We start from the raw sequence: 12,769 nt of genomic DNA on the forward strand, positions 1-12,769 counted from the left end.
TCTTCGCCCCTTTTCATTTTATCATCTTAATGTTCAGTATAAAACTCAACAACTCAATATAATCGGAAATGTTTATTATATTTCAACTCGAATCTTTTGTAATAGCGTCATACACATATTATGTAATTATGCAAATTATATTTTATGTGTTTACGGGAGTATGAGAATAATTAAACACGTGGAATTATGTTTATCGACAAATAATATAATACTATTATAATATCTTATACACTGTATAAGTATTATAGTAGGTATAGTTAATTATTTTATGGTTCAGTATTTGAAATTGCTTTGAAAAATATTTGTATTACAGCCTATAAAATTATCTTTACTAAACCAGGAACAGTTATTGGGCGAAAATTTAAGAACTAAACAACTATATTAAATTTTACGGTTATTATTTAAGTAATTAAAGTTCATATATCTATACTTGGTTTAAATCAAATAAAACACATATTTATTAAAACCCGTATATTATAATATGGTTTGTTTCACTATAAATTCATGCACGTGATTGGTTCATGGAGATCATAACTTCTATTTGAGTTAAACAGATATGCACACGTCATTGTATAGATCTTAGGAGTATATTGTATGTAATAAAATTAAAATCTAAAATGCATTATCAATACTGTCTATACATTTCGTAATATTTTAATTGTGTGTAAGTATTAAATTTATTCTTTTCAGGTAACCCAACTATCAATCTTCATATAAATAATTATTTACTTTCATAAAAAAAATCCTAATGTATGTACAGACTACAGGTATATCGTTGTGTATGTCACAATTAATTTGAAAAGCAAAAGTAAAGAAAAAGTCAATACCGTAAAAAGTTATCACGTAAAAATCCAATCAACATTAAATAATTATAAGTACTATAAATTCCAATTTTTTTAAGCTTTGAAATTTTAAAATTAAATATTATAACAAAAATATTTTTATATTTTACACAAAATCGTTGATTTATAGTAGGTAGATACATTATACATCCTCAAAGAATAATTGTTTTAAAAATATAATGATAACGGAATCACATATAAAATACCTAAATATATATATTATGTATATTGTATAATACTTATTTATAATTTGACTGGTAAAATAAATTTATATTGTAAACAAATTTCCATTAAAATATTAAATAGTAATGAATTGTAAACAAAAATATAAGTGTTTTATATATGTCCACAGATAAAAATATGCCCACATCAAAACGATATTAAAAAGCACATATATAGACGAAAAATGTATCTAGACTACAATTTAACATGTTATAAAATAATATATTTATACTGGTTGATTCATTGCTCATTAATAATTAATAAGACTGCATTTATTTTTATAATGTATTCATTCAAGTACCGATTTTTTAAATTTTCAAGTATATACTTAGAGGTCATATTTTTAAACATTTAACATTTTTATTCCATATTAGAAGTGTTTCGCAGAGTTACAAACATCTGTTTTTCAAACGAGAACCTTTGTTTTTTACGTTAAATTATTAATTAGATATTTTTTAAAAATTGATGAATCAAAACCAACATTAAATGATTAATTTCTGAATTATTTGAGTATTTTTAGCAAGGATAATAATCTTTGAAAATAGTTTACAAAATGTATATAAAATATTAATATTTACTATACTTAGTGACATTTTACAAATTATAAAATGTTAATATATAAGGATTATGTAATATTACTACAATTCTCATATCAATAAAGCACCTGCAGTGTCTTTAAAATAATTATCATGAACTATATTTTCTTTAGGTAAGTATCCACACAAAGTTTATCAACTCGGAATCTACTCTTTTGAATTTAAATTTAAATACATTAAAATTCCCAAAAAGATCATTTGCTAAATAATAATTTACAGTCAGAAAGGATCGTTCTCATTAAAAAAAAAGATTTAGGTATATAAACACATATTACTCCTTAAATAATTAAATAGTATAAATAAGTCTAAATAATTAAAATATTATACTATATTCTAGTAATTATACTTAAAATTCCAAAAATCAGAACTTGAATAAAAAAATTATTCAAGTAAAAAAGGAGTAAGCATACACGATGAATGGCCCTATAAAGTATACAGTGTGAAACTGTGAACCATAATAAATGTAATACACAAAATTATAAAAAACATTTTTTGTCATCATCAGATTGTTGAACTAGCATTTTACCGCAAATCATGCATCACTATCAAAAATCTATACACAATAAATAACACACAAAAAAACATTCTGATGAGCTAGGTTAGGTCATTGGGTTGAAAATCGCGATAAAAGTAGTAATGTACGCGAGGAGATGAGCCACATGTCGCGTTTCTGTAAATTTTCCCACTAATTGCATTTGACGGGGTAATTTATTGCGACCGAGAGCGACAAACAATAATTTTACCGTCTGGCACGCAGCAACAGTATCACTTCGTAATAATATTTATATTTATATTATTTTTATATGTATGTATGAGTGCGCGTGTGTTTGTGTCTATATGTGCTGTGTGAGGCGTATTAAATTATAGAAAACGCGATCCGCCAGCAGCACCGGACCCCGGGGTGGTGGCGGCACGGAAGAGGAAGTCGGTTTCGGCGGTGCGCCGCGAAGGCAGTTAATTTTCATTAACTGCAGTACGTATGATATTCCGCCACCGCCACGTAACGCTATCATCGTAGCATGCGTACATCCCAGGGCCGAGACGATAGTTGACCCTCGACGACACTGACATCGTTTTACCAGATGACTCACGTGCAGTAAACATATTATATATATATATGAGCGAGCAGTCTCACGCGGGCGTTTCTATTAAGAACAGAGTATAATAATGACGGAAGAGGAGAGGAACAAAAGCGCTAAAAACAACTAAGCAATCGTAATAAAACTCTATTAAAAAAAATAAAAATAAAAAATACATTCCTCTTTCCGTTTAGAATCTAAACCCGAGATATATAATAATATAATATAACGGACCCCGACGCATGACTTTTACGACGACACCACAATGTGTGATGGATGGACTGGCGGGAGGTATACTTTATATGATTGTTAACCATCAGTGCGCGCGTGTCTGTGTGTGTGATTCCAAGGTTTAATTTCTCTGTGGACAGTTGTCTCCCAAAACAAAACAGTTTTACCGCTGCCCACGTTACGTGCCCGCCCACCTTTGTAGCCGATTGATGACGACGACACAGCCTTTTCCGTTTTGGGCGAGTCGACAACGATGGCGTTTTTTCTTTATGTTTTTACCCCTTTCCTACTCGTCTCTGGACTGCCCCTGAACGCCGCCACATCAAAATATTATGCATTATATGCGTCTCGCAAAAGTTCTCTTAGTGCGTATAAATAGGTACAATTAATAATCTAATATATAGCTGGTCAATAGCTGCCAGCCGGTATCTACCAATATTTACTCGGGTACAACCTATACCTACACAAAATATAAACTAAAATTTTAAATCAAATGAAATTACGATTGTTATAGAATATTATATGTATATTGATTAAATAAAAATATACTTTAATTTTGTGATATTGTCAATTGGACAAGTAAAATAATTACAACTTAATAATTTAAAAAGAATACATAAGATTTCTAGTTAAATAAATATTTTAGAGATACACTAAATTAAAAATTATGTTACTTAAAAATTGCATTTTAAATTTTGTTCTAATATGGTGCCATTTTTTACAAAATTATTTTTTATAATATTATATAATACAATAGTTTAAAAAAATCGTAAATTGTAAATTTAAAAATATACGTTGTTTGTTGTAAAACATATATGTGTTTTATAAATATTTATATATTTTAGAAGAAAAAAATGTATAATTTATTCAATTAAATAGGTTTGATTAGGTAGTGGTCATTAAGATACTAAACTTAAGATATTATTTGTTTGAAATAATTATATATTACTAAAAAAATTAAATTCATTACCATTTTTATTTTACATTTTATAATACTGATTTACTGAATATATATATAAATATGTATTATATTATAAATAGCATAAAAATAATGTTAATTTATAAATATTTTGCAAAACGAAATAATATATTAAACTAACAAAATTGTTAATTATTATTTATACTGTGAAAATGGAGTTTTCAAATAAAGAATTATTATTATATGGGTAGGTAACCAAAATGTCCGAACTAAAGATAAAGAAAGGAAATCATTCACGTTTTACAGAAGACAACGGGAAACTAAATTACAGTACCTACCTATAACTTCCCTAGCACACAACTATCTAAATTGCTACAAATAATACAATGTTGTCAAACCAATCTAATAGTTGTAAACTAATATATTATATATAAATATATAACAGAATATGTCACGCGTTATAACCTGACGTAATAATACTATTAATTCTAAGCTCGAAATATAGGAGATTATTCTTGGCTTTATTTCACACACATATCAGTGTACAAGTTAAAAAAAAAATAAAAGTCGAAATTCTTATAAATATACAGCAATTATAACTTTAAGGGAATATTATAATGTTTAAACTCAATCTAATTATCCAAAAGACTTCTCACCCCTCATCATCCTACTATCACTTTTCAGGATAACTGGGCCAAAGTTATTGGAACTAACTTAGTACCTAATATAAGTGATGCATATTCAAGATATTAGTTAAATCCTACCATATAAATACAAATTAGAGCTACAGAAATTGTTTTCCATAATAGTGAAAATGTATCTATTATTCTATTGTCATAAATAAATTGAATAAATAGTAGGTACCTATATTGACGTATATCTAAGTTAAATATAATGAAAGTTTTGTAATAGAATCACGAATGTTAGATCATAATCATAATTCATAACACAATTTAAAATCAATGTTACTTTATTCATCATAAATTATGTTCAGAGGTATATGTATGGAATATACTACGGTAGATATTAATATTATTTTCAGATATTAGTAAGGATATGCTAAAAATAATGAAGCTCCATCATTTTATTTCTTCACTCATCCCAATTTTACCTCCTAACTATATACTATTTGCAAAAAACTGATACTAAAAAAATTATTCAAATATATAGATATAAATAATAGTTACAATAATTATTGTTAAAGTTTTTAAATATGCAAATATGCAATATTGATAACAAGAATTATTCTAACGTATCTAAACCTAACGATTTTGATATAATTTTCTATAACTTTAAATTTTAACGATAAACATTAATCACCGTACAATATTAACTGCGTTATTATATATTTGTGATTTATTGTCTCTACGAAAATTGTTTTCAATAATACTGAATATGTAGGTATTGTCTTAGTACAGTAATGACTAATGAGCCAATCTAGGTGATTTAGTGGTCAAACTTCTATCCGTTATTGTTTCGTAATGATGCATAGTTCATACTATTGTGTAATACCTACTGTAATACTAATACATAACATATATATATAAGTATAATAACATAGTTATATATTTTTATTTTGAAATCAATTTATATTTAATAAATTGTTTGATCAATATACGTGCGCTGGATAGAGAAAAAAACAATTTTAGAACTTAAAAAAAAAATAAAAAACAATTTCAGTGCGGATGAAGCAAAATTTGATGAAAAACAGTTCACAGCGCCCATAAACGAACGTAAGAGAAAAATCCTTTTCAAGGAGAAATAAAAATAAAAATCTTGAACGTGTTTTTTCGCTAGTCTTTAAATAAGTTAGCCGCACTGCGAATCGTTTAAAATTGCAAAGGTCTGGTAATCCTGATGTGTGTGTGCGTACTGCGTATACACGCAGTGTGTTAAAGCGTTTCTATCATTGTATGTTCTGGGCACGTTTCAGCTACCGACAAACGTTGCGTATTCTCAAATCGCGAGTATAGGTACCTATATAACGATAATATATTACACAAATATATACATTATACACACCCTTTTTATATTATAGATGTATGGAAGTACATTATTATTTACTATATGTATTGACATTGTCGGCATAATTGCCGTTTAACATTTCCCGCCACATAAATAGATTATACAATATACATAAATATGAGATAGTGATATAGATATAAGGTAAAATAGTGATGATAAATTAAGTATCAAAATACAACAATATGAATTACAGAAAAACTCAGAAATTACATGATATTTAAATTCGCTCCAGAGTCTAGGTTTAATATTTATAAATTATAAAAGATGCGCTTCAATTTACATTATACAATTATACATTTATACTTAGCTACTTTGTAAAATTCCGTTTAAATTAATATATTAATATTAATTAATCGATAGATTAAATTCTATTGTTTAAATTAAATCAGAATTATTATGAACAAGTACTTGGTTTTATCAATAAAATACGAAAGAGTTTAAAAACTCTATTTATTTAAAAACATTATATTTGCCATTAGTAAGATCTAACCTCGAATTCAGTTCATTAATCTGATCTTGTGATTACACAAAATATATAGATTAATAAATTAGCAGATATTATGTTAATTTATACGATATTTTGAATAACTTTATCGACTATTCTGAATTATTGTCTAAAATTTGTTTCCGTGTACCATGTAGAATTCGTAATTATTGATAATAATATCAATAGTGAAAATAATACATTTTTTTGTACTTTTTTGCAGCATATTTATAAGTTTAACGCTTTAGAATAAATATAAATATTATATTGGTATTAATTGTGATAAAATAATATTATATACTTGTCAATAATGTTACAATAGTTATTATAATCTTATAAAAAGGACATTTCCCGTGAATATAAAATAAATAGGTAAATATATTATACGTATACATAATATAGTTATTGTAGATAGTAATTGAACACAGAATGTCAGGATATGAATATATAATTGATTAATTTTAAACTTTAATAAGTATTAATAGAACAGTACGATAGTTTATCATGAAATATTGATGATCAGCCCAACCTCAAATTGGCACTTCGGAAATGCATCGTAACACAGATATATAACTATAATAGTATGAAAACATGAAGTTATACTATTATAATATTTTGACCGTTCGTAATAATGACATTATGCGCTCATTATGTCGTGTTCGTTTACTTTATTTATTGTTTTATTTTACCCGTCCTAGCCTTCCACTCGTTCCACGATAAATCAAACGTAAATCAAGGTCTTAATTGTAATACTGTATATCACTTGATCCACTGTTTTATACACGCACGGATTTGACTGTCTCAAGAATACTTTTCGCTCTAATCATACCCATACCGGCTTACGGATATCTCGTATAGTATACACCTAAAAATCTTAATCATCAGATGCCGCTCTATAGACTATAGTTAGGGCTACGTTTTTTACGACTATCAATTTATTATGCTATATGTACCACATATTAGTAATAATAAACCTAATATTTTATTTTACAATCATATATTATTATGTGTATCTACTACTATTATAAACAGTTATTACTATTATTAAAATCGCAACTGGTGTGGTGTTTTATCTAAAGCCACTGTTTCTCGTGCACTTAAAAACATCGAAAGTGGAATGCATTAATATACGATCGTTTTATGATATTTATGGCTGATTATCGATTGTAAACGAGCGTATGTACCCATTATATGTGAGTGTCTTTATTATATGAATACGGCGCCCAAAAAACTACTTGGCTATATATATAATATAATTTATATGTAAAATGACAAACTCGATTGGTTGTCGATACATTTGTCAATAACTGAAATTATAATTATTTGTACGTCAAAGCTAAGTGGATGTAAATTTGATGAAACTTATAGTACCTATATTTTAAAATCACATCGAAAACTGCATTTTATAAACATATTAATAGCATTATCTATTTATATACATATGACAGTGATTTTTTCGGTTAAACACAAAATCTGAAAAACTAAGACTTAAATTTGGTAGGTAGGTAGAATAAATAATTAGAAATTGTGCACTAAGAACAGGTTTTGTGAAATCTAACCCCTAAAGGAATTAAAAGAGGAAAAAAGGATAAACATTGAAAATGTTACTAAATACATGTGTTGTTGTTAATTTGTTGGTTATCTTGGTAACAAGAATGGCAAAAAACAGTTATTAATTATTAATAGAAATCAGTATGAAATTGGTGTAGTATGTAAAATATCGATGAAATTTGAGTCATATACAAAATAAACTATCTTTTAGAAAGCTCATCCATGAAAAACTAACATTTAATACTGGAAATTATTTGAATTACCGCGAAAAAAATCAAATATTAGAAGATTAACCCAGACATGTACCTACTACTAAGTACTGTCAGCAATTAGATCTTATGAAATATTTTAAGAACGAAACGCAAGATGGGAAACTGACCGAATCAAAGCTTTTACTTCAAGAATTTTTAAAACATCCAAAGAGCTATGTCATGAAGTTAGTGCTCTCATTGTGGCACTTTGATATTTCTATTTGAGTAATGCTAAACGTTAGTATTATGCAACGGATTTAACATAGATGCATTTTTTAAGGGTAACGAAGTGTTCGAGAACAGCTAGTGTAAATAATTATTTATTATAATACACCTATCTATACAATGTGCGATATACTGCTATATTTGTATTTAATGTATAATAAGATCCTCGGATTTCGTTCATTTTTTTAGTCCACGCAAAAAATTATTTGTTATGTTATAACAATAATTTTCGTGATCAAAACTATCGCAAATATTATACTCAAGTGTATAATTATTATTACACAAAAATGCACGAAAGTGAAAATAAATAACATTATATATTTTGTAAAATATTATGCTTAATAATTTATTACGTAGGCAAACATTGACATTTATGTGAAAATTTGATTTTTTTAATTGATCATATCCTGTTTTACGTATTCGTATTGCTTTCCCGCAGTCTGGAACCGATTTAAGTGGCGTAACGTATTAAAAGGTGTTTTAATGGCGAGCCATTAATTTTTGTTTTTATCTACCCGTTAATAAATAGGACGTTAAATTGTCTAGTGGCGTATATTACGGAACATTGAACAACCATGGGTATACGGGTGTAACCCGATGCAAAATTGCTTATGGTTTTTTTTCATTAGGATTTATTAGTTTTAACTATTACAAAGAATAGCACCAGCAACTATAACTATTAATATAACACTGCCCATTATATCATTGAATCATTGAAAGTATAATATTTTTTTTAACAATTCAATTGCATATTTATCATAAAAACATTATAATTATTATTTTTATTATGTACAATATGTACAATGTACATTGTACCTACTTACATATTTGTTATAATATTAAATTGAAAAACGTTGTATCATAGCTGCAGAATTGAATAATTCATTAATATCGTTTTACTTAGTGAGTATTTGAGATTTACATTATGAATTATTATACAGTTTTAACATGATGATGACTAATTTAAATCGACATTAATTGTATATATGTAGTGAACAATTATAAAATATTATAAAACACAATTAAAACTATCCTACCATCAATCTATTATATTTTATATTTGTACATAGTATATTTTTAAATTTTAATAAGTACGTAGGTACTAACTAACAAAATTTATATTTTTCTGAAACTCAATGAATATTTAAATTCTTAATAAACGAGGCTTTTATTAGATCTACAATGGGATGATATAGGTACGTATTTGTCATATGTATTTTGTGTCTATTATCAAATATTTAAGACTAATAAAGGTAGTAGGTATATGTGTTTCAATGAAAATTGATGATAATTTTTTTGGCTCTGGTACCAAATTTAATATAATATGTAATATTTTAAAGGTTAAAAATAGGTAGTTTATGGTAATTTTCCCAATGGTTAGAAAAAATTAACAACAAACAAGAATATTACACACCACTCGTTTTTGAAAAAATCATCTAGTTATTTTTTTGTAATTCATCTCATATACATTTTATGTTTTCTTATAAAAATAAATTCAATTTAAATATTATACGGTGTACAGCACCCTATAGGTTAGGTTAGGCACCCTAACCTAACCTATATCATTATCATCTTAGCTAGAATGTATTAAAATATTATTATTTTTATGTTATCTTCATGACTTCATATAGGTTTATTACATGATACACAATTTGACAGGTATCTTATTTTGTAAAGACGTAAGTACAAAGAACAATAAAGGTACCTACCTACTTCTATATAGTCAATATTTTGTATTTATAATTATTTTATAATTATAATAATCTTATAGAAGTCACCAAAATGAGGTTACTATACAATATTGAATATCTATTATTATTATTATTATATTACATAATATATGATTGAAAACGTATAGTAATTTTGTATCACTAGTACTGAAAACGGATATTAACCTATATTAGTATAACCGTATAGGTATATCGTAAAATGTATAGTTTATACTTTATATAGTAAAACTATACGTAAGCAATAAATGTGTTTTTTGAAAATTGAACAATAAGCACCTACACATACCTATATTATTAAACTTACTTGTTTAACTTACTAATAACCTAATATATAGAACATAATATGATGTGTGTTTATTTATTTATTACATTTTAGATTGGTTTATACCAATAAATATCACCAAGCATTATTTTTAGTGGCTGACTAAAAAATCGACTCGATATTATTATATTTTCCAAATGTCTTAAGAATAAAAAAGATTTAAAATTTTTGTTATATAATTTATGCGGATTGTCTATTTTTCACAAATAATATATACCTACGTTAAGTATATTACAAATCTTAATAATCAAGTTTAGATATAGGTTATAACTTATATTATGTGTTTCAATAGAGAACATATCATTAACATATTTTTGTGATGGATAGATAATATAGAAAAATACACAATAATTAGTAAAATTATTATATTAATATAATATATATATATATATATAGCTAGGATGATAATATGAACTTCGAACCTAAAGCAAAGCTAAATGCCACAGGTATCTATACTATTGTGTACAATATCCATTATCGTGAAAAGTTATTGGTTTGATTGTTTAACCCAATATGACTATACTACCTATACAAGAAATATGTACCCTTTGCAACGCGGACTGTTATTTTAAATTAAATTTAAAAAACTAGGATAAGTTGCAGGATAATAAAAAAAAGAAAAATATATAATTTGATTTATATAATATAATATAGTAATTAGTCATTAGTCATTAGTTTAGGTAAGTTTAGTAGGTACAACTGTACAAATAGTTTTAATATAGCAACTGGCAAGGTCAGTACTCGAGTTAAAGGTGAGACGCAGCCCACCGGGAAAACCTATTGAACTCACGTCGACACAATTTAAAATTGATCTTTACACATGAAAAGTATGTGTTTTCCACATACCTATTTTCTTATGGGAGCAATCCTAATATCGAACGTATATACCTAATTACTGTCATACACTACCGCAGCGATACTATAATAATCCCATTATAAATAATAATAATTTACCGGCTGACTATATTTAATAGTAATATTACTATTTCTAGTTACCGTAAAAATAATAATTTGAGTTCGACTATTTATATATAGATAGGTGTATCGACTTACCGTTATGTTTGGCTTTTGGAGTGACCAAGCGGAACGCGCTGTTGCCGCCGGAGCTGCTGTGATGGTGCCCGTTCACGACCGATGCGTTCATGACGGCGGCACCCGTGGAATGGTGGTGATGGTGATGATGGTGTTGGTGATCGTGCTGGACGAATTTCAGGAGACCGGACGACGGTATGGCCGCGGGCGAGCGGCGATCGTCGTTGGACTGCTGCTGTGCGGCGGTGGCGGACGACGCACCACCAGCACAGCTCGTCGCGACGGCAGCGGCAGCAGCAGCCGCAGCGGCGGCCGCGGCGGCCCCGGACGTTGGCGTCCTGACGACGGCCGTCGGCGGCGTCCTCTTGACCGACACGCTAAAGTCGATCGGCGCGGACACTGTGATCTCCATCGCACGGGACGACGACGGCGGCGGCGGCTGCAGCAGTGGACGCCGGCTGGAAAAACGGAAAATGCGCCCGTCCGAGCGTGATTATTTCGCCAAAAATCTATGCGCGATTATTATCGTGAAATCAGTTCCCGAAAAACGATTATATTATTATTGTTATTGTCGTGCGATCGACGCCGGAGGTTCGTAGTATGTATATAAAGTGCGATCGTCACGGCGAGTGTACGTCGGTAGTTATTAGTTTGGTATAAGTAGGTATACGATCAAAACAATGTCGCAAATCTCGACGTGATTTCCGATCGGGAAACGACGTACGTTATGACGGGTATTATACTAGGTAATATTGTGGTATATTATAGTCCGACGGATATGCGTCGTGGGGACGCGCGCTGCCAGCACGGATGGTACGGTACGTGATCCGGTCGGAACTGTAATGTCGCGACGGCGGCGCCGGCCGAACGGTCGGGCACGTCGGTGGGCGGCGGCGCCCGCGGCCGCCCCGGACACACTCCTCCCACAAAACGGCTTTTGACTAACCGCAACGGGCGAGCACGCCGGCGGTTTTACCTATACACGCGCTCGCCGCTCGTCCACCCGCTCGGCGGCGCCCGCTCGCGCACACCCGCACACCCGCCGCTGCACACAGATCGCGACGCTCCAATCCCCACCCACCCACCGCCTCCGCGGCCGATCACCCACCGCCGCGACGTCGCCGGTTTAATATTATATGTATTACAGCGTTATAGCCACGTGAGTGTGCGTGCGGTTTTACCCCGCCTCCCACTCCCCCCTTCATTGAATCGTATTACCCTTCCCGTTCCACGTCGTCGTCCGCCGCCGCCGCCGCCACC

The 12,769-nt window shown here is 29.6% G+C and overlaps 1 protein-coding gene across 1 annotated transcript in view; it reads right to left on the reverse strand.

The window, feature by feature from the left end:
* LOC114121264 (protein glass) overlaps positions 1-12,449 on the reverse strand; it is a 62,343-nt gene extending 49,894 nt beyond the window's left edge. Inside the window, exon 1 of the mRNA XM_027983519.2 lies at positions 11,531-12,449. Within this exon, the coding sequence (XP_027839320.2) occupies positions 11,531-11,921 (391 nt within the window). The 5' untranslated portion in view covers positions 11,922-12,449. The remainder of the gene's footprint in view (positions 1-11,530) is intronic.
* Between the last annotated feature and the right edge of the window lie 320 nt (positions 12,450-12,769).

Source organism: Aphis gossypii, chromosome X, assembly GCF_020184175.1.
Source record: "Aphis gossypii isolate Hap1 chromosome X, ASM2018417v2, whole genome shotgun sequence".
NCBI lineage: Eukaryota > Metazoa > Arthropoda > Insecta > Hemiptera > Aphididae > Aphis > Aphis gossypii.